This window comes from Staurois parvus, unplaced genomic scaffold (assembly GCF_062004578.1).
Source record: "Staurois parvus isolate SC_StPar_1 unplaced genomic scaffold, SC_StPar_1.0 ptg000218l, whole genome shotgun sequence".
Classification (NCBI taxonomy): Eukaryota; Metazoa; Chordata; class Amphibia; order Anura; family Ranidae; genus Staurois; species Staurois parvus.
Window position 1 is genome coordinate 152,554 of NW_028318014.1, and position 23,490 is coordinate 176,043.

At 40.7% G+C, this 23,490-nt stretch overlaps 1 protein-coding gene across 7 annotated transcripts in view; it reads right to left on the bottom strand.

The window, feature by feature from the left end:
- Nucleotides 1-23,490, bottom strand: part of PAM (peptidylglycine alpha-amidating monooxygenase) — a 248,266-nt gene that overhangs the window by 125,124 nt on the left and 99,652 nt on the right. For all 7 annotated transcript variants that reach the window (XM_089679111.1, XM_089679107.1, XM_089679108.1 and 4 more), the window contains exons 6-7: nt 15,482-15,567; nt 7,792-7,875 (exon numbers count right to left, since the gene is read on the bottom strand). In XM_089679111.1, the coding sequence (XP_089535237.1) occupies nt 7,792-7,875; nt 15,482-15,567 (170 nt within the window). The remainder of the gene's footprint in view (nt 1-7,791; nt 7,876-15,481; nt 15,568-23,490) is intronic.

Consider the following 23,490-nt stretch of genomic DNA (forward strand, 5'->3'; position numbering starts at 1 on the left):
TCTGAGATGTGTTGCTGCCATCAATTTAAAAATTACTTTTGTTTCTTTTCTTAAAATGGTACATTTTCTCAGTTTAAACATTTAATAGGTTTTCTATTGTGAATAAAATATGGGTTTATGAGAATTGCATATCATTGAATTTTGTTTTTATGTAGGTTTTAAACAGGGTCCCAACTTTTTTGTAATTGGGGGTTGTATACGTAGTTGATTCTCAGTTTAAACAGTGGGCACCGATGATAGCCAGCAATCCTAAAAACAGCTGTATGCAGTTGGAATAAATGTTTCTATTGTATAAAATGTCTCTATTGTATATGTTTCTATGTATATACGATTTAAAATAGGCTTGAATGTACATTTGACCCAGGGGCATATAGAAAGGATTTGCCATCCTGTACCTACTTAAAGTGGCTGGCAGGTAGGCTTTTATTGCACAAAAGATTATGTAAGTAATTTCTGCAAAAAAAAAAAAAAAAAAGGCTGACCTCCTGCCTGCACAGCTCATTGTCCACTATTGGCAATCTTTTGGTGTCGGGATAAATTATCTTATTGTTTCCTTGTCAAATCAAGATGGCCAAGGAAACCAAATCCAGAAGACCAGACGCAAATGTTAGGAGCAGTGGTGTGACAAGGAAGATCACGGGCCTTTGCACCACTGTATGGAGCTGCTTTGGCAGGTAAGTCTGTGATAATGCACAAATATGGAGCATACATGGCAAAACCTCTAAGAGCCTGCATCAGAGTTTAATGGAATCAATCTCGTATTTTTATAAATGTGATGGAAAGAATTATGATTTAAAGTTAACTTTCACCTCCATTCTGGTTATTATTTTGACCCACTGCTGCAATACTTTTCAAATTACTGGCAAGAAATAAATATGCAATCAAGAAAATTAGAATTAATTCATTAATCCTTAGGGTCAGCATAACAGTCAGGCAACTAATATCAATAGAATGAGAATTTAGCAATGGCAGATTTCATATTTCTCCAGCAAAATGTTCCTTCAAAGTGACCCTGTGACCGGAAAAACAGGTCCAGCTGGTGAACAATGAATTAGAAGGTTACAGCTCTCTGGGAGTCACTGCTGACACTTTCAGGCACATCAGATGGTATGTCCTCTGCTGGGGGTTTTGGTTCTTGATAGACGCTATGGGACAGAGTAGTGACCAAATAGCAGGTGGAACCAACAGAGGCGGAGGGGGGTATGGGTTTTTCCACACAATTTTACATACCCAGAAGTGTCAGCAGCAACTCCCAGAGTACTTCAAGACAGTGAAGATTTAACACACCACCCAATGAATAAGCATGAAGAAAACTAATCTTACTTTTTTTTTTTTTGTGGGGGTGGGGATAGAGTCACTACAGGCTGCCATTGCTTACTTCCCATTCTTCAATTGCTGGACAGAACAGTGATAACAACCCTCACATTTGTTTTGCATTTACTTCCACATCCACCTGAGAATGCTGTATAGTTGTGTCACCCAAATAAGAGTATATCCGTCAGTCAATGATATAACTTATTTGTCAGTATATAGTCAATGTACTGCTTAAAGAATGTGTCCTGACAGGTAAAGTATTGGGTAAATATTGTAACAGCTGCCCACCGTTTATGCAAGTGTCAGAACTACGCCTGACTGCACTTAGCCACGTATAATAGATCATAGGAGTACTGAAGCATGGGACAATAAATGTCAAACAGAGAAACAAAGAGATATTACGATATCCATTATGAACCTGTGATCAGATTTAGTTTTAGCAGGCTTAGACATAGGAAGACCTCTTCAGCTTACCAACATGTATTCTTGTCCAAAGAGAAGTCAAAAGGTAAGGCCAGTAAAATGGAAAGTTGTACAACTGACTGCCGCTGAACAGTGGGCTAATCCAACCAATAACTGGGTTCTCATGTCGACAAGCAGATCTATATATATATATATATATATATATATATACACACACACATACGCACACATATATACATACATTTAACTGGCAGCATTTCCACTGTGGGAACAACCCCTAAATATTGGGATTGTGGGCAATTTTTCATTCTTTTGCTTTTAAAAGCCACCCATCCATAGGAAAAAAAAAAAAACGAACAAAAACAAAGAAAGCTGAAACCCACTGATGGAAATTAATGGTGAGACTTTACATTAGCTGCTCAATTATTGATCTGCAGTTCTTTGTACGTGTAACATAAATCAGTAAACCTTTGCCAATTACATAGTTCAAGCGGTCATTGATGTGCCCTAATATTGTGCAGACAATATTCTAGTCATCTTTTGCTTTATCAAAAGGCCTTTGATGTGTTTCATTAAAAAACAAACTAATATTTAGGCAAATTGTTTGAGATCACAAATTGTAAGATGCAGGCAGCTCCTGCATAAGTTTAGCTACAGTGTAGAGAATATAACAAGAATGAGGTCAGGGATCCCTTTAGATGTCTATTCTGCTTCATCTAAGTGGCTGTCTGGAATCAGAATGGATGGGAGATAAGAAAGGATTAGCTTAAGTCATGCAGGGGCTGTCTTCTTCTAGCAGAGGGGGTCTCCAAACTTTCCAAACAAAGGACCAGTTTACTGTCCTTTAGACTTTAGGGTGGTCGGACTGTGGTCATTGGGAGTAGAAATTGTCCTGGGGTCAGTGGGATTAAACAGTGCATTTTAAACATTAGGAGGAGGAATAGTCCACCATCATTGGTATAAGTGCGAGAAATAATGCCCCATTGTTGGTGTCAATGGGAGAAATAGTACCCTGTTGTTGATGTCAGTAACAGGAATTATGCCCCATTGTTGACGTCAGTGGGATTAATAGTGTCTTGCATCAGTGGGAGCAAAAGTGCCCCAAGGCAAGCAAAGAGCCGCATCAGGGTCCCCGGGTCACTGTTCTAGCAGTTTGTCATCTTCACCTTTTCATGTCACTAGGGTGTTCTTTGCTAGTGGGCCAGATGTGTGCAAGAATTTGTTGACCACTCCACCCACAGTGCCCATGTGTGCTTTACATTTATTAAATAACTGGCATTCTTTGAAGCTGTTGAACTGGTCTGCAGCAGGTATTGCAATGTCTGGGTTTTTTAAGTAGAGCTCATCATAAGGATTAATGTAGTAATTCTGAGAAAAATTTTTTTCCTAATTCAGCTAGTATATAAAAAAAAAAAGTCCAAAACTTTGTACTCCCATTGCTTAAGAGTAAGACTGCATATTACAGAGGTCCTTTGATAAGGAGGTACTACAGAGAGATTTTTTTCACACACAATTTACACAACTTTCACACATTTTTCTTGGATTCAACTGGAAGGATGTGTGACTCGTGGATGAAAGCTGCAGTAATCTTGTGAGAAAACATTTACAAACAGACCCCTATAGCTCTCTATTGAATTTAAAAACCAAAGTAGACAGCTCTAATTTGGTGTACTTTGTGATCTCCTTTTACTACAGAAGTGCACTGCAGCATAATGATCACAATCTACAGTTGTGACCAAAATTATTCAACCCCCACTGAAATTGAGTGTTTTGGCCAGTTTGACATTGCTTTTGATCATTCAGTCATCTTGCTTACATTTACATTAAAGAGGCACTTGTAGGTCAGACAAATATAACATAACAGTTATAATGAAATAACCACAAATGTCTTTTCTGTGCTCACAGCATTATCAGTTTTATTCAACCCCCAAGTGACATTCAATCTTAGTACTTAGTACAGCATCCTTTTACAGTTATAACAGCTTTTAAACGTGAAGCATAGCTTGACACAAGTGTCTTGCAGCGATCTACGGGTATCTTCGCCCATTCTTCATGGGCAAAGGCCTCCAGTTCAGTCACATTCTTAGGCTTGCGCACTGCAACTGCTTTCTTTAAGTCCCACCAGAGGTTCTCAATCGGATTTAAGTCTGGTGACTGCGATGGCCACTCCAAAATGTTCCAGCCTTTCCTCTGCAACCATGCTCTAGTGGACTTGGAGGTATGCTTGGGATCATTGTCCTGTTGAAAGGTCCAACGTCTCCCAAGCCTCAGGTGTGTGACGGACTGCATCACGTTTCCATCCAATATCTCCTGGTACTGAAGAGAATTCATGGTACCTTGCACACGCTGAAGCTTCCCTGTACCTGCAGAAGCAAAACAGCCCCAAAGCATGATTGACCCTCCACCATGCTTCACAGTAGGCAAGGTGTTCTTTTCATCATAGGCCTTGTTCTTCCTCCTCCAAACATAGCGTTGATCCATGGGCCCAAACAGTTCTAATTTTGTTTCATCAGTCCACAGAACACTATCCCACAACTTTTGTGGTTTGTCCACATGGCTTTTGGCATACTGCAGTCGACTCTTCTTATTCTTTGGAGACAGCAAGGGGGTACGCCTGGGAGTTCTGGCACGGAGGCCTTCATTACGCAGTGTGCGTCTTATTGTCTGGGCTGAAACTTCTGTACCCACATCTGACAAATCTTTTCTCAGTTCCTCAGCAGTCACACGGGGACTTCTCTCCACTCTACGCTTCAGGTAGCGCACAGCAGTCGAAGTCAGCATCTTCTTTCTGCCACGACCAGGTAGCGTTTCAACAGTGCCCTTTGCCTTGAATTTGCGAATGATGCTTCCTAAGGTGTCTCTTGGTATGTTTAACATCTTTGCAATCTTCTTATAGCCATTGCCCTTCCTGTGAAGAGAAATCACCTCTTCTCTTGTCTTCCTGGACCATTCTCTTGCCTTCACCATGTTTGTAACCACACCAGTAAATGTCTAGAAGGAGCTGAGTATCACAGTCATTTTAAAGCTGCCTAATTGGTGCTTATTATGCTTGATTGCTGCTCGGTGACATCCACAGGTGTTTTCAATACCTGATGGAAAGCACCTGTATGAACCTCTGTTCTTCAGAGTGGTAGTCTTTAAGGGGTTGAATAATTGTGGCAATGAAGAAACCACATAAGAACCATTTACTACTGTATTACATAAACAATTGATGTCATTTTAGTTGCATTTGGGTAGTTACAACGTCCTTGTAGGATTTGATTCTGAATACAATTCCAAATGTACACTATAGTCCCTAAACCCCTTTACAGCATTGGGGGTTGAATAATTTTGGTCACAACTGTATGGCTGCAGCAAGTGAAGATGTAAGCTGGCTGTAGATGGATCAGAGTTTTGATCCATCTATAGCCAGTGGAGGAGTTCCGCTGTCAGAGTAGAATGACACAGATGGAGGGATTCCTCTGCCCCCCTCAATTGTGAGGATGGAGGAAATCCGTTTTCTTTTTATTTGCCTGCTGGCTGATCGAAAAAAAAAAAAAGTGGCCCATGTATGCTCAGTTTTAGAATCCACCATGTGCAGCAGATGCTTTCATTGTTCTCACACTCTGTTTGCAGTTATATTGCAGAAAAGCTGAATGGAAACAAAGCAATGTTTATATTGATCTAGGCCTATAACATTTACTGTTAAAGCTTCACAAGCAGGAAGGTAAAGGTAGGGTAATATTTTCAAGTCTCTTCTTCATCTAGATATAATATAAGAGGTAAGTTTTAAAAGTAGCTATAACAAACTCACAATATACAATATTCCATACTAGAAAGATAAACAGCAAAAAAACTTGGCTTATTTACATGTTAACACAGAATCCATAGCATAACAGGACCTCATAACTCAGTATATGTGAATGTCAGGTGAAAATCTCTCTTCTAATGGTCCCTCTCTCCAAATTAAGAAGAAGCAATGTGTACATGCAGTGTAACAGTTCAGTTCCTTTTAAACTGGAATTACAAAGTTGATTACATCCTGATTTTAAACACATTATGCTTCTCATAAAGAGTTCATAGCTCCTTCTCCACATTTTCATGAAATGTTCTATCTATTCCTAGAAAAATAGCATACTAGCTGTGGTCTAAAGGTGTTCTGGAGAGTTTCCAAGTAGCATAACCCTGCAGGGCTTTACCCTCAAAGTATATATGGCATTGGGGCTGCCCAGTTCCCAATGCACCTAGTGTGAACGGGCTCCTAATGTGGATTCCCTCTTTACTGCAACACCACCCCGGTTGAAACCTCCCTCTCTTTTCTACTTAAGCAGGGTATAAATGGATGGGAAATCACTCTGCTTGTGTGAATTTTGCTCTATCTGTACCGCTGTCTGTTCAGCAGAAGTTCACCTGGCGACCAGCTTCTGTAATGCGGTCATGCTGGAAAACCAGCATTTAATCAGTGTTTGCAGCCAACTGCTGAAGAGCTAATCTGTGTATTCTGATTGGGGGGGAGGTCCCGCCATCAGAGCTGTGGCTAAAAAGGTACAACCAGTCCTCCTGTATGGGGCCAGGCCAGCAGGAGGGCCCAGGCAGCTGGGTGAATCGGATGTGAGCAGGGAGGGTGACTGGAACAGTGGAGGGGGGGGGGGAGGCAATTGCTGGAACTCCGCTCCGAAAGCTGGCTTCTCCTCCTCTCCCTCCCACTGGCTTTCAGCTGCTGTAGGGAGAGCCATACTGAGGATCAGTAATAGCCACCCACACCCATCACCCTCTCTTTGCACCATACGTTTCCACCTGCTGCCCAGGTCCCTCTGTCTCTACAGTGCTGCAGGCTTCCCTCCTCTCCTTCCCAACAGCAGCAGCAAGCACACAATAGGATTCTTCAGGATGAAGAGTGGGTGGAGAGGTTCAGTAAATATGTTATTATTATACAGGATTTATATAGCGCCAACAGTTTGCGCAGCGCTTTACAATATAAGGGGGACAGTACAATTACAATACATTTCAGTACAGAAGGAATGTGAGGGCCCTGCTCGTGGAGCTTACAATCTAAAGGAAGCGGGAGGTGATACAAAAGGTGATAGCTGCGGGGGATGATCTGGCGGAGGTGATTCAATTACAGTTCTTAGGTGAAGGTGGGTAGGCTTCCCTGAAGAAGTGAGTTTTCAAAGATCGCATAAAGGCAGACAGGGTGGGGGCTGACCGGACATGCTGTGGTAGGGAGTTCCAGAGGATGGGAGAGGCTCTGGAGAAGTCCTGGAGGCGAGCGTGGGAGGAGGTGATGAGGGAACTAGAGAGGAAGATATCATGGGAGGAGCAGAGTGGGCGATTTGGGCGGTATCTGTGGATGAGGTTGGTGATGTAGCTAGGGGCAGTGCTGTGGATGGCTTTGTAAGCTGTGGTTAGTATTTTGAATTTTATATGTTGGGTTAGTGGAAGCCAGTGGGGGGATTGGCAGAGAGGGGCAGCAGTCGCTGATCGGTTGGTAAGGTGTATGAGTCTAGCAGCAGCATTCATAATAGACTGAAGGGGGGATAGCCTATGTAACGGTAGACCAGTGAGGAGGGAGTTGCAGTAATCGAGGCGGGATATAACCAAAGCGTGGATAAGTTGTTTTGTGGTGTCATTGGTCAGGAAGGGGCGGATTTTGGAAATGTTCCGGAGGTTGAGGCGGCAGGATTTAGCCAGTGAGTGTCACATTTAACAGCCCCTTTCTTTCCTGAATGAGCAATCGGTACTGATCACTCACTGTGTTCATTCATAACTGAAGCATAGTAAACTGTGCTTTTTTGTTGGGGTGGGCTGTCAGGTTGGCTGTATGGGGCCCCTTTGTTTCTATCAGCAGCCCGGCCTGCTATCAGAAAACAATAGTGCAGCAGGGGAGATCACTGCATCTTCATCGCTTTTGTGGATATAGGAATCTGTGAGTTTTTTTCATTCAACCGGCTAGTTGAAAGAAAAAACTCAAGGTGTATACCCTGCTTTAGACTACACATATCACTATACAATCAACCTGTGTAGCAAAATCAGTTAACTATGTTTTTTATATTTCTCCGGCTTTACACCACTTACCTTGGAATGCCTTTGCATCTCCATAATGAACTTGGAGCACAAAATACTTAATTCCAGAGTTTCCTCCTACTTTAAAGCCAACACCTAAATGAAAGATATTAAAAGAAATAAAAGTCTTAGTGAAACAGGTAATAAAGTACAGTATACGTACATGCATGTGTGCCTAGGTAATGTATTTCAGATGATGGAATGACCAGTGTTTTGTATAGGGTTTGTCCTTCTTCAAATGATTTTCATATACTTTTTTTTTATACAAGTCACCTCTAGCAACAATTTATCAACACATTGACCAGTTATTAATGAAGCAGACAGACTTGTTGAAAGGCACACCACTGAAAAATGCAGGCAGAAAAGAAAAATATGAAGCATTATAATGCTTCTTGTAGACACCTTAACAAAGCTATCAGAACAGAAATACAGGAGCTTTCACTTGTACTGTAAGTTCTTTTTAAAGGTAAATGATTCAAGTCAGTTGTCTTCACTCTTGTGTTTATTCACAGTGGATAACTGATCAAGAACAAGAACTATCTGAATGTTTGTTCTAGTTGTTCTAGTCCTGGGGCTCCATAAGTAAGTAGTAAGGAAATAATTTTTGCACATATAAAATCACCCATTTTGTCTGTTTATATGACCTAAACAAATGCTGAAGGATTTTTTTAATATGATTTAAAACAAAGCTGAGAGTAAGGGTATGGAGTGTGGGGCGGATGTGTAATCTCACGTCAAGCATAGAAGATGCGCTTTACTTTCCTACAACCACGGGTTACAGAAAATAAAATCACTTGATTCTACCCTCAACACTGAAAGCCCCCCACTGCATGAAACACCGTGATTATTGCTAGTGGATAATCGCATGAAAAATCTGACAGGCTGGTCGTACTCAAGTTGTACAACAATCGATGTGGGTACAATCAGCCTGCCCATAGATGGTTTGAATCTCAGCCAGTAGCTGCTGAACTGGTCAAAATTGAAACCATCTATGAACAGCTTTAGAGAATAGGATATTTTGTTATCTTCCACAGTGCATGGGCTGGATGAAAGAATGAAGGAAGTCATAGGAAATGTCTGATCATAGTCATTAGTTGAAAATTATTTTTCCTTGCTGACTGCCACTTAATCTACTTTGTAGAAACACAAACAGGATAACCCATACCACTGAGCATGCAGAAATAAAGAGCACACTAAACAGAATAATACAAAACCACAATAACCTCTATATAGGATATCTATACCACTACAAATAAAAAGTAAAAAGTATAAACATTTTATTCAAAAGGTAATATAATATTATGGAGCATCAATGTACAAGGACATATATACACACATGAAACCTCATCCACCAATATCGATTTAGCAGTTTAGTTGTGCTGGCTAAGTTCCATACATTTGAAATAAATGCAAAATCATATAGACAAGAGCAACAAAACCAGGTAAGTAAAGCAAAAAGTATGCAGCAGTATTCCCTAAACTAGTTAAAGACTTGTAACATGAATAGGTGATGCTACCCAATTAAAAAAAAAAAATGGAGCGGGGCCCCCCCCCAAAATCCATACCAGACCCTTATCCGAGCATGCAGCCTGGTAGGTCAGGAAAGGGGGATGGGCGAGTGAGAGGCCTCCCCCTCCTGAACCATACCAGGCCACATGCCCTCCAGATGTCACATAGGGTGGGGTCACATCCGTGATGTCCCCAGGTGGCCTCGTCCCTTACATATTTAAGAACGGTCAAACCACCGGAGCAAGCAGAGTGCGGGAGCCATCATCGGAAGCGGAGCCTTTTTTTTTTAAAATTCTTTTTTCAGATCGGTGGCGGGCATCGTGATTGACGTTGGATCTACTGCGGGGGACATGCTTTTGTTTTTTTCTTTTAATAAAGGACTTGTCAAAGACTGTGTCCTGTCTTTTTTCACACTACACTTTTGTTTTTTGTGAATAAGTAGTGGTACCATGTACCCCATAATCATTCACATGGGGGGGCCCGGGATCTTCCAGATTCCGATAAGCCCCCTGCCCGCAGACCCCCACAACGGCCAGGGTTGTGGGGAAGAGGCCCTTGTCCCCATCAACATGGGGACAAGGTGTTTTGGGGGGGTGGGGTCCCCCCCTGCCCGAAAGCACCCCCCCATGTTGAGGGCATGTGGCCTGGTATGGTTCTGGAGGGGGGCAGGTGCTCATTCGCCACCCCCCCCCCCTTTCCTGACTTGCCGGGCTGCATGCTCGAATAAGGGACTGGTATGGATTTTGGGGGGGACACCACGCCATTTTTTTTTTTAAATTTTGGCGTGGGAGTTCCCCTCAAAATACATACCAGACCCAAAGGGCTTGGTATGGATGGGAGAGGGGACCCCACACTGTTTTTTTTTTTTTAATTTATCATGGTGCCGGTTTTTAAATGTAATTACTGCTTTTTTTTTTCTTCACTATAGCTAACAGAATACGCTTTCCCCCAGCTAAAAGAAAGAAAGTTTCCTTTTAGTTTATTTCCCTGAGTTTAAAGAAACAATGTTTCATTTTAGTTTCTTAACTCCAGGGAAAGTGACAGCTAATTCTGCGAGTTATAGTGAAGAAAAAAAAAAAAAAAAAATCGACACCGACATACACTTTGTATTGTGAAAAAAAATGGTAAAAAACTCATAAACCAAGGCATTATTTTTCAATGGATTTTCATTCGTAAACCAAAAATTACGTTAACCGAGGCGTTTGTAAACCGAGGTACACCTGTATATGTATAAGTGCTGCATATATTGTTGGCACTATATAAATAACTTAAATAAATAATGATCTCCTTCAAAATGCTTTCAAGTACAGTGGTGAATGATGGCTTGTTGTAATTTTTTTTTCTACAAGATGATGTGCATCATCTGATCACAGGTTCACTTTAGGGTATGTTAGAATTATTGTCTACTTAATATTACTTATTTAATTAATTTTGGCTGAATTTGATATAATCATTAAAGTCACTGTTGTGCTGATGCTACAGAATAAAAGCAACAATAAAAAAAAAAAATTCTGTAGGCTTCCTCCAAGTGATGAACTCTAAACAGTGGTTTCAATCTTGCTTTAAAGCCATTTAATCCATTTACAATTACAAGCTCAGTTGGCAGCAAAGTACATAACTTGGCTGCCTTTAATTTCCAGTGTAAAAATAACAATTTATGTCAATTTTACAGGCAGTCACAGTGAAGGGAATGAGCCAATATAGAACAATCAACTGTATGGCACACATTTGTGTCTCTTAGTATCTTTAAGATGAAGGATACTGTTCAATTCTAATTTTATGTACATTTATATACTTTATGCACGGTACAAAAGAATCAGACATCACACCAACTGTCTAGTTGGAACATCTCTCTCTGTTTTACCACCTAATTAGCAAGGTGTAGTAATAGAATCGCAAAACCATTCTTCAGTTTTGCAAAATGCTGTTGTGGTTCTAATTGCATTTTTTCCGTAAAAAAAACATTAGCATTTGTTTTAATGTGGGTGCCTTTTTAAACCTGAAAACTACAAAATTACTAAAGCAAAAAACTGATCAAATAGGAGCCGTACAAATGCAAATATAGTATTATTAAAAAGTAAAGAATGCCTGAGGGTGCGCACATGCTCTGACTTGGAACAGTCGTTTTCTGCATACCAAACTCACCCACATAGGTTCACAGGCTGGGGAAGCACAAGGAGGATATTTTCACAGGGGAGAGTGTGTATCTGTAATCTACTGCCAATTGGCAGAGTAGTTGAAGCACATTTATGACATTAAAGGTTAATTTTTCATTTACATGATGCATGAAGGTTTCTTAAAGAAGTAGAGGCCATACTTCTAGGGATCACAGGCCTGCACTCCTGTGACCCATATTCAGTTGACAGCAGGCTAAAGCCTGCTGTTGAAAGCCGACAGTCCAATGGTAAGCGCTTGAAGACAGTCAAATAATGTGAAGTGTCAATATATGAGATCAGAGGTAAACCTTCTGAATAAGTCTCTGTAGAAAGTCTAGTCTTGAAAAATCCTTTATATTTTATTAAAGGAGTAAAAACAGTGGCTCTCTGATGTGACTTGAGAAAGGACCACGCCTGAAACGTGTTGTCATGGTGACAGACTAGCTTCCATCCTGTGCGTCACAGCTTGAGTTCCATCTTGAGGCCCAAGTCCAGCCAGCGGCGCTCCTGATGAAATCACATCTGCCATGCCACTGCTGGTTACACACTGACCGCAGAGAGGATCCCAGAACGCAGTAGGGAGAGTCCGTACAGTTCACCTTTTGTACCCTGTAGCCACTTTAGATTGCATGGTGTGCACAACCTGCGACTTTCATACCATCATCAGCTCACCACCGCTGTCATCCTCGGGACCATTGTAAGCTTTTACTTTTCCTGGATGGTTGTTTTCATACGACTAAATACTGCCATTTATTGAACAGTGATTTTTAATAGTTCACCTCGTGGGAAGCCAGAACTAAACAGAGAGCCATTGTTTTTAGTCCTTTTAACAAAATTTAGAGGATTTTATTCTCTGTTGTGCTCTAACTAATTCACTGTGATGCTCCGGATGGAATCTACTCTGTCACCATGACAAAATGTTTTGGGAGTGGCCCTTTCTCAAGTCACTTCAGAGAGCCATTGTTTTTACTACTTTTATTAAAATTTAGAGGATTTTTCAAGACTAGACTGTTTCTACTGAGACTTATACCTCTAATCTCATCTTCACATTATTTAACTAAATTCAGGCGCTTGTCATCAGACTGTTGGCAATGAATGGTCTCTCATCACTCCTGATGTTTTTTCCTGTGAGGCTGCAGGAGATCAGCAATTATTATAGACTTCCTCACCTCACTATTGCCAATGGCTATGTGTGTAGTGCCTGAACTTTGTGGTATATGATAAAGCCAGTCCAGACTCTGGAGAGATCCTGACTTTAATATCAGGATCCACCAAAATGCCTGATTGGCAGCTAGCTCAGCCTCGCAGCGTGCCACTGAATTGTGCGATCAGCAGTCTTTGATCACTCAGTTCTCAGTGTAAAGGCTGCTAGGGACAGATGCAGCACTAGATCGATGCTGCATCCACCTAGGTTAGTATGTAAGTTTCTCTCTTTCATATCCCACACTTCTCTTTTAAAGAAGAGCTTCACTGTCCCCCACCTTCCTCGCTTTTATTATTTGTTTAATCCTCCATACCTTTATGCTGGGTTGTCCTGGATTCACTCCCCTTCTGCAAAATTAGAGGGAGCCCAGCTGCCTCCTCTGGGTTCAGGCAGCTGGCCCTGATAATGCATGCCAGCTTCTCCCACTGGCTGCTGGGTGTCCTTGCTCATGTAGCCTCCTGGGATATGCGATGGGGATATCCAAGGGGGCTGAGGGAGCAGGGACATGTCATTCTCATACAGGTGAGAATAGAGGTGGAGCTGGAGTAGATTAAATAAAAAAAGAAAACAAATTTTGAAAGTGGAGCATATGGAGAGCACATTGATGTCTAGTGCATCAACGGAATAAAGATCAACTTTAAGCTGGAATTTCATCGGATTCACGTGATTTGGCAGAAATTTGAGCTATCGGTTGCCCTGTTGACACCACCTGGTTTGATGAACTTCAGCTTAGAAACTCAAATAGCTGGGCCGAAGCTAGTGAAACGTACAGTGACTGCAGCCAATCAGCACCACTGGTGCCGAATGTCAGAAAGCAAACCTAAACAGTATGGATGCTGTCCAGCTTAAACAATTTGAACTGCATTTAAAAGGACAACTGTATTTTAAGAACACTTTCGAACATTTTCTGTATCCAAGGGTACCAATAGCTTTGAAAGCACAAGGAGATAAAAGACCTAGATAGGCGTTTATAATTGCCAAGCTGTCATCACAGACTTATCCTAGTGTACACATTGTTGTGCGTACAGTTTGTCTGCATCAGCACTGTAACTGCTGATAAGGATAACATCTGTTCATCATACCAATTTCATTTAATTTCTTTGCTGCCAGTTCACACACTACATCTCTTTAACCAAGCCCTGGGATGCGAGACAACCAATTGTCAAAACCAGAGTGCACATCTAGGAGGGATCCACTTAGCGGTCCTTGTTCTTAGGCAGCACGTGTTCTTTATACTGTAGCTAAACTCTAATAACTACATGAGGAGTACCAGCTACATCCAAATAATATTTTACACTTCTTGTCCATAAGGACATGGAATCAAACAGTGAATCAATCAATTTAAAGATACCTTCCATTGTTCTAATACTTCTGTGTAGTTACAGTGGAGATTTTGACATGCTGAATGCAAACAGAACCTTTACAATGGGCCTGAGACAACATCTTTGAAAGCACATGAAAAAGATATGATTTGAAATTTGACTTGGGATGTCCCTAAATATATTTCAAAAGCTAATGAGTTTTAAAAGTAAAAAACACTTTTTAAAGTGGCTGCAAAGGCTCAAGGTTCTTTACCTTCATGCATTCCATGCATACAGGTAAAAAACCTTCTGCACAGCTCCTTAGCGCCCCCCCCCCCCCCAATATCTGAGCCCAATCGTGATCCAGTGATGTACATGATAGCCTCGGCTCTCCGAAGTGTTGCCAATCATCAGTAATTTTACTGGCAGCCAGTAAAAAACAGGCAATTTTCTCCTGCCAGTAAATACCAGCGACAGGAAAAAGTTGGCACTTAAAAATATGGCTGTGATGCTCAGCTCCGGAGGCAGCTGAGACCATGGGAGTGCCTGCTACAGAGTGTTTGGATGTGCTGGCGGGGGGGGCGGTCTGGCAGAGGCGGTGCCTGAGTGTATCGTGTGATGTCATGGTGCAAGGGAGCCGAGCTGCTGGAGCCTCGTGTGTGGGTCTACAGGACAGGAGATAGTCCTGCTCCCAGCTTGCCTGTCAGTGCTGTTTGGACTGGAGCAGACTGAAGGGACCACCTGGTTATGTTGGTGAGATGTCATCATCATCTGTGCTGCTGCACACTGCTGTCAGTGTCACTGTGAGAGTCAATTTTTATGTGTGTGTGCCTGCCCATTCTAATTTCTTGCCCTCTTGAGTCCAGTCCCTGAGCTACTTACTATATCAGAAATCTTACAAAATAAGAAATCTGTTTTTTGCCTTAATATCTACTTTAAATCATATTGCTAATTGAATATTGTACTTGTTTGTAGCCCAAATATTGAAATTTGCACCTAAAACTGAAATTTATTTTTTAACTTTTGGGAATTTTAGTGAAAATGTGGCTGTTCCAGTAAAATGTGGGTATTGTGTCAGTGAATTTCAATTAGGTAGCTTGGCAACACTGTTCCCTGGGAACTCTCCCCCCTCATTTGCTGTACATTATAGCCAGGAAGCCAATGAGGAAAGAGTGGGGGCAGAGCCAAGCCATGGCTCTGTGTGTGAATGGACACGCAGAGCAGCGACTCCAGAGTGAGCCTGCTTGGGTGCCCCCCGGGCAAGCAGCTTGCTCTGGGAGCACGCGGCAGGAGCGAGGGGCTATGGGCACCATTGGGGGACCCGAGAAGAGGAGGATCAGGGCTGCATTGTGCAAAACCATTACACAGAACAGGTAAGTATGACATTTTTTTTAATTTTTTTTTTTAATTGCCTTTAATATCATTTTAACTAATGTTTATTATAGATCTATAGTAAATAAAGTATAATTTCATACTGAAACATCACAATAATGATAGTAATTACATACATAAAACAAGACTTCGTAATATACCTTTTGGAAGCTTGGTTGGGGGGGCGTTTCTAGCCCATGCATACATGATACTAGATTTATCTGTACAGGTTCCAGCACCACAATCCCTGCAAACACAAGAAAACATTAAGTATTGTTTATGCACGTTAAGCCAAGACAGCAATAGAAGTACACATCATATTACTGAACACAGTGGGACTTGAGACTGGAAGCAAATGCAAAATATATGAAAGATGGAGTGTGGTGCAAACATATTGATACAGAAAAGGAACAGTGAGAATCCAACTGAGGAGCTTGGCACAGGACACCAGCAAACACAAATAAATTCTCTTCTGATATACATCTCTAATTCATTTATCTGCTTGGAACAATTTCCAGGCTTCTACTTACAACCCACGCCCTCTTTTAATCAAAGCTATAATTGGATCAGATATTGGCTAACATGCCATTACTACGTATCTGGCACAGCTCCAGGCCTTATTTTGCATTTACCTACAGTGCTACAGTTTTTGTATTAGCGGGTAGAGCATTTGGCAAATTTCCATGAACTAATATCAGATCATCATCATTTGTGTTTTCTTTCCTAAACCATACACAATGAACATTTCTATTAAGTTTTACAGACAGTATCACAAAAACTGGAGAGAAAAAAAAAGCCCCTTGCAGCCAATCTGACATCTTCAACTTTCCATAAAATTATAGGTGAATACTAGTACACATCTGGTGGACTTGCCCTGTTTTAATTTCCTTTTGGATTGATGTACAGTCCCTAATTAGAAGAATTACAGGTATATCCCATGATTTTACACCCCAACTGGTGCTGCTCGGAATTAGCCTGGAGCAATGGCCTAGTCAGTACCACTCCATTATCACACACATCTTGATAGCAGTACGCCTATCTGTTGCACACACCTGGAAAAATCAAACACCACCAAATATTCCACAACTTATTTCCATTCTTAACCAAAATCTAAATATGGAATATATGTTTGCTAAAGCTCATTTAAAAATCCCCAAATTTCTAGCAAATTGGTCACCCTGGCTAAATGATCTCTCCAGTGACCCTCTCATCACATAGTTTCTGCCTGTCACTGGAATATCTATGGTGAAACTCATCTGTTCACCCCCATCTATTATATTATGACAATACTTAGCTTCAATTGCTTCAACGTACCTTATGTAGCTCTCTTTTTTCTTTTTTTTCTATGTTTTGGTTGATACCCAGGTCAGGATGCACGCCATCTCTTACTGGTGTGCATCCTGTATATATGACTTCAGTGTGCTACCTGAATGTCATCTGCTCAGAAATGTAATTACAGCAGTTCTAAACGCTTTTATTACTCTGTATCATCTCTTTGTTGAAATCAATAAAATTTTTAAGTGAAAAAAAAAACGATAGGTAAATGCTGATTGGTTCCCATTAGCAACAACTGAACTTTTGTTCTCCACCTCTTACTGATATTTTTCCCAGATGTCACAGTTTAAAAAAAAAACACCCTCAATTTTCTTTTGTTTTCTAAGCCACTGGCAGATTTTTCAGTGAATTTTTCTCTGGACTTTAGAATATGGTTTCTTTTTTTTTCTCTTTCTCTAGTATTCAGAACAGTAGTTCAGTGTGTTTTTTAACTGTCAATAAACATGGTCACATTTGACAGTTAGTGAAGCAAAGCATTACATTGGATCACTGAATTAACCATTTACTAAAACCGTTACATTCAAGGAATAACAACAGCTATAGTTACTAGTGTGCTTATGTTGGCTCTCAACTGAACCGTCAAGCCATCAAATGGCTGGTGTCATAGCTGATCGTATTTGCAGCACCATGGCAACTGCAGATCAAACAGACAAAGATGGCAGTCTGAACATGTCTGGTAAGGCAGCACAGTCTTTTACAAATTCATATGGCAAAAGATACAAGAATTTTTGCACTTGGCTGGAATGATGGATTTGATAATGGAATGAGTAGGGAATTCACAAAAAAAGAGGGTTACTAGAGAACCTTTTCTTTAATCATCTGTAGTACAGTTGCTGTCATATTCTGCTGTGTTGCCACAGACAGGTTTAAAACTTCAAGTATAAAAATCTGTTTGGATTTTCAGCCTAAACATTCTACAATGCCAAAAGTAGAGAGTTAAACAATTGGAATTAAATTGGAACAGAGTAAGGAAGTCTTTGACATAACACCATCCAGCACACCTGAACACAGAAGACCGGACACAAGTAAGCCCTGTATATACTTCTCTAGATGTATACGTAGGCTTTAACAGAATTTCCAAATTTCCCCTTCTAGCAAACCAACCAATTTCCCAGACAGTCATTTATCAAACTTAAATGGGCCATAGACGAGTCAGAAACCAAACGTAAAATTCTTGGTTGTTCGATTTTTGCATCACTAGTGTGCCAGCTGCGACACGTGATTTTCATGTCACAATTGAAGTGCTTGATCCCACATGCTGCATTTTGTTTAGAAAAATGAAACAAATGTTGGCACAATCGTATGCTCCATTTTCGATTGATTGACAGATCGTTCCGTTTTTGACTCTATGGCCTGCTTTGCTTTGCATACAGTATATTCCCATTTAATCCAAATAAACACATCTGTCATCGTTTGGGTTACTCTTTTCCAGCAGAATGGTTTGTCACTTTGGACATAAGGAGATTATTATTTTGATCTAGGTATGGATATCCAAGTAAGAAGAAAGGTGATGGTGTGTATGGGATCTGTACTATTATTGAGAATATACCAAACATGCCCACAGACAAAAAATGATCTTCACACCTTTATGCTCTCTCTTCGTGGCCAAACCATTCTTGAGGGAAAGACAAAAATCAGGCTGAATTTTCTGGGACAATTACTATTCTTTTCCATAGCCAGTGCTGAGTTCATATTCTGCTCTCCACAAACCCTCTTCTATAAGCAGAATGTTTTTGGCTAATACGGTTAAGGGCAGCTCTGACTCTTAAGACCGACCTTATACCTTCCTCCCTGCGCATTTCACTACGTTTTTTAAAAACACCTTAGGTTGCATTCAAATCATTTCTCTTGTGCCCAGTAAGGATCCTAAGTTTGCATGTCTATAAACTTGTTTCACTTGCAATAGATCCTCTTTAGTGGCCAGTAAGGAAAAGGATGATAAAACAATGTATTTTACACAAGCAGCACGCAACATAAGTATATTACCACGCATAAGTACCTCGTCCTTCCTTATTCACAAGTTAACTTGGTTTTGTTGAAAATCAACAAAAACGCAAGTCAAAATGATTACAAAAACGCAAATTGCAGCTGTCATGGAAGTTGATAAAGATGCCATCTTTATCTCCTGCACCAGAAAACACGGTTATCCTGAAGAGTGTGAAAATCATTACGGTTAACGACTGACATGCTAGAACGCCAACATAACTAATTCAGTCCAGATGAGTAGTCTTCTCTGTCATCGGAAGTATACACAAGTGATTACTAGGTATGAAAACCCGCAAAGCTAGGAATGTTGGCATGCAGAGGAAAACAATCTTCAAAAGGTTCACTATATATACTCCAATGTAACCAAAAGGTACTGTAAGATGCAGTTATATAAAGTGTTACTAAATCCAGGACCCTGCATTCACTATATCTGGTCTGCCGCAGTACACAGAAAATGGAAATGCAATTATTTTAGTAAATATAAACTGCTAACTACCTTTTCTTCATCAGTAGTCAGAGCAGTCTTGTGACTTCTATCAGTGTCCAGCAGAGCACTGGGTAAATCTTGTAGGAGTTTTCATTCTCCCCCGATTGTCCTATGAGGCTGCATAACCCCTGTCTGGATAGTGCCGATTGGCCCTGTGCTGATCACATGCACTCTCCCAAGAGAAACAAAACCTGCTCTAGCAATACACACCAAACTGAGCATGTGCACCTTGCCCCCAAGGCTCTGTTCTATCAGCAGATGGATTGGGGACAGTAGAAGGGAAGAATCAGAGAAGATAGGATCAAACATCCTTTTTATGCAATGCAGAGGATTAACCCCTTAGGTTCCACAGTGAGTATAACAAGCACGCGTTACTGCATATACAGACTGATTTTACTGTTGTGGGTTTAGTAACATTTTAAAAGCTGTATGTACGTAAGGATTTATGAATGCACACTTAATGATGCAGATTTTTGGATGTTATGTTTTGCCACATAAAGGGTTATTCCTATAACAGTGGCATGATTGCTTCTGCAGGCAGAAAGTACAAAAAGCTGGATGTTTCTGTAAATACATGCAGCAGCCTCCAAAACAATTTGGTCATGGGCAGAATCTCAAGCTACTCTGAAGCCAAGTTTTTTGGCACTTCCAAATTGTGCCAAAGTTTGCCCCGTGCTACATCTTTTTCTGTAAATATTTTTATTGCACCATTTTGACCTTTTTAGTAATAAATCCTATTATCTGAAAAATGTTGAACTGTTTCTAAAGCTCTTTAATGCAAACTAAGAATCCCTGTCTCTGAAGAGCGCTACCGTGTGTTTTAAACTTCTGCATACATCTACCTGCGGTGACAGTGTGTATACAGACGCTTATTCAAACATCATAGTGTTACTGCTAAGATTGGCGAGTTTCCTTCTACTCTGTACAAAAAGGTGGTGGTGGCAGTGTGAAGGGTTAATTGCGTAATTGACCTGACCCAGTAACAATCGCTCTCAGACTGCGGTACATAGATTGTGGTCCATTAGCTGGAAAATCTTTGTGCAGGGTGCAGCTGAGCGTGGTATTGTTACGCACGTGACAGCACGGTTTTAGATTGGCTAGTCCTTCGGTCACGAGTTGGTGAGAAGGGCTGGGGGGTCTGACGCCGCGTCCGTCACAGCCACCAAAAACTAATTTTTTTTTATTTTGTTTATTTTTTAACATTGTACCACAACACCTAGACCTTTCACCTCATACATTACTTACTGGATTTTGATGGACAGCTATATTGTACAACAGAAACACGTTGTGGTGGTAGTAGAGGAACTCTTGATAAGTAATATGGAAATTGGCAGATAACACAGGAAACCCGAGATGTTGGAGCAGGCATCTAAAAGAACATGTAACTACTGAGTCTTGCCTGCACTGAGTGATACAGCCTGTTCCATTGATCATTAGTGTATTGATCAGTTGATCCTTAAAAGGGCTAGTGAAGATTTGCTTCCATTGTCAACAATGGTAAAATATTTAAAAACTTTTTTGGCATGTTATTATTTTGCTTCTTAGGTTTCTTCATTCCTGTTTTCCGGATAACTTGTACTCACAACATTATTCTACACTTAAAGTGGTTGTAAACCCATACATGTACCCAGTGAAGTGACTGGCCTCAGATGATACAAAGATATGAAACAAATCCTTCTACAGAAGCTGCAACTGTATATCTACAGCCATCTGCCCTCATAGCCATTCAAAGTGCAGAATTTACACAGGATCTCTTCATTCTGAAAAGCAGAGGGTGGAAAGCTTAGGTTACACTCAGTGATGTGAGCTCGGAGAGCTGATTGGAGGGGAGGGAAGGGAAGGGAAGGGACCACCCCCCCCCCTTCACAGATCTCACAGGAGCAGAGCTGAAGCTGTCAATCACAGGCTGTGCCCTCTCCAGTCACCATTTTTCTCCTGGTGTCAGGAAAACTCTTCAGAAGTGACTTATGCTGATGAAAGAAGAACAAAGCAGCAGACAGAAAGGACACTTATTGATCTGGACTGAGACAAGTACAAACTACAGAAGTATATTTTATGTCTGAGGTTTACGATCACTCTAAAGGTGAATAAAGCACCTGGAGCGGATGGCATACACCAAATGTAAGGTTATGCACTTGGGGGCTAAGAATATGCATACATCATACATACTAGGGGGAGGACAACTAGGGGAATCAATGGTGGAGAAGGATCTGGGAGTTCTGGTAGATCACAAGCTTAATAATGGCATGCAATGCCAAGCTGCAGTTTCTAAAGCGAGCAAAATCCTCTCTTGTATTAAAAGAGGTATAGACTCCAGAGAGAGAGATATCATATTACCCCTGTACAAATCATTAGTAACACCTCATCTGGAATATGCAGTTCAGTTTTGGGCACCAATTCACAAAAAGAACATTGGGGAACTGGAGAAAGTACAGAGAAGGGCAACCAAACTGATAAGAGGCATGGAGGAGATCAGCTATGAGGAAAGATTAGAGGAACTGAATTTATTCTCTCTTGAGAAGAGGAGATTAAGGGGGGATATGATCAACATGTATAAATACATCAGTGGTTCATATAGTGAACTTGGTGTAGAGTTATTCACCCTGAGGTCATCACAGAGGATAAGGGGACACTCTTTAAGTTTGGAGGAAAAGACATTTAATCTCCAAACACGGAAAGGTTTCTTCACAGAAAGAGCTGTGAAAATGTGGAATAGACTCCTTCAAGAGTTTGTTCTGGCCAGCTCAGGGGATTGCTTGAAAAAAGGCCTGGATTCTTTCTTGGATACACAGAACATAACTGAATACTAACATTTATAGGTAAAGTTGGTCCAGGCAATATGCGATTGTCTCTCGGGGGATCAGGAAGGAATTTTTCCCCCTGCAGGAGGGAAATCATGGATTGGATTGGATCATGCTTTGCTGGGATTTGTTTTGCCTTCCTCTGGATCAATGGTGGGTATAGGATTATAACTTTTTTTTTTTTTTAGGCTGAACTGGATGGACGTTTGTCTTTTTTCAGCCATACTAACCATGTAACTATATTTAAAGACTTTTAGAAACCCACATAATAAAAAAAAAAATTATTGATCTGGGAGAAATACACTGTAATCTCCAAAGTTTTATCAGAGGTGCCAGCAGAGTACACAGCATACCATACAGATACTCTGCAGTTTTGGTAAGATGGGTATAATTTGGGTCCTATAGTAGCTTTGTCATTCACATTCCATGTAGTACTTGGAGAATTGGAGCAGTTGCCATCATGGTCAGAGTTCAACTTCCCCAGCTATTGGGCTGCTTTAATCTTTTATTGTGTCTGTAACAGGTAGCTTCGCCTATGGTTCTTGTCAAGCAGAACACAGATGATGAGCTTCCCACCATAAGAGCTAAACGTAACACATATGAATAGGAAAGCCACTTTAATCACAGAGGTTAAACAGTAATTATCTCTCAGGGAATGGTGTATGATTCGACAGCTGTGAGCTCCTGCATTCAGAGCAGTGTGAGGCAGAAATCCATGACTTGATTCCACAGATCCAACACGTCATTGCTCTCCACACACTATTAATAAAACTATATAGGCATAGCCCAATTAAGAGTTGCGATGATGCCAGAGAGGGAGATGGAGACAAAGTATTACTAATGTATTAACCTTTAAGTGGGATAAATTTTCCTGTGTAAACATCATTCATTTGCATATGGGTCATACATATTAAAGCAGTAATTTCAAATGTCAATAAATAATGCATATGATGATTATATTATTTGTTTCTGTTCCAGTGATTCTTCGCTAGATGTGGGTGGGGGAATACAATAGCATAGATTACATTAGATTATAAACACAAGGCTAACTAAGTCAGAAAAACTAATTTACTAAGTGCAAACGCAAGGCACCAACATTCATCATTGCGCTTGTTCAATGAGCTTACTTGTGTTTCACCCACTGAAATGAATATATCCCAGTTTAACACCAATACAAGAGGGAGAACAGATATATGTGCTTAAGCAGAGTGACTAAAATAACAAAAAAGAAGGCGCTATGTGGTTCAGCCTTCAGAGAAAGCATAGCATTGATTCCTTTATTTTAGCGTAAAGTGGAATAAAGGAGGAATCTGATTGGATGTTCTAGCCACTGTAGGTACTTAAAATTTATACAAAGTGCAAAATAAGTCTTTTACATGTAATGTCTTGTTCCAATTAGCTACTGAAAGCCTACCAAAACTAAACTCACAAATTACAGCATCCATTTTTACAAAAGTCAGCCTTAAAGTGTTACTAAACCCACAACAGTAAAATCAGTCTGTATATGCGGTAACACATGCTTGTTATACTCACTGTGGAACCTAAGGAGTTAATCCTCAGC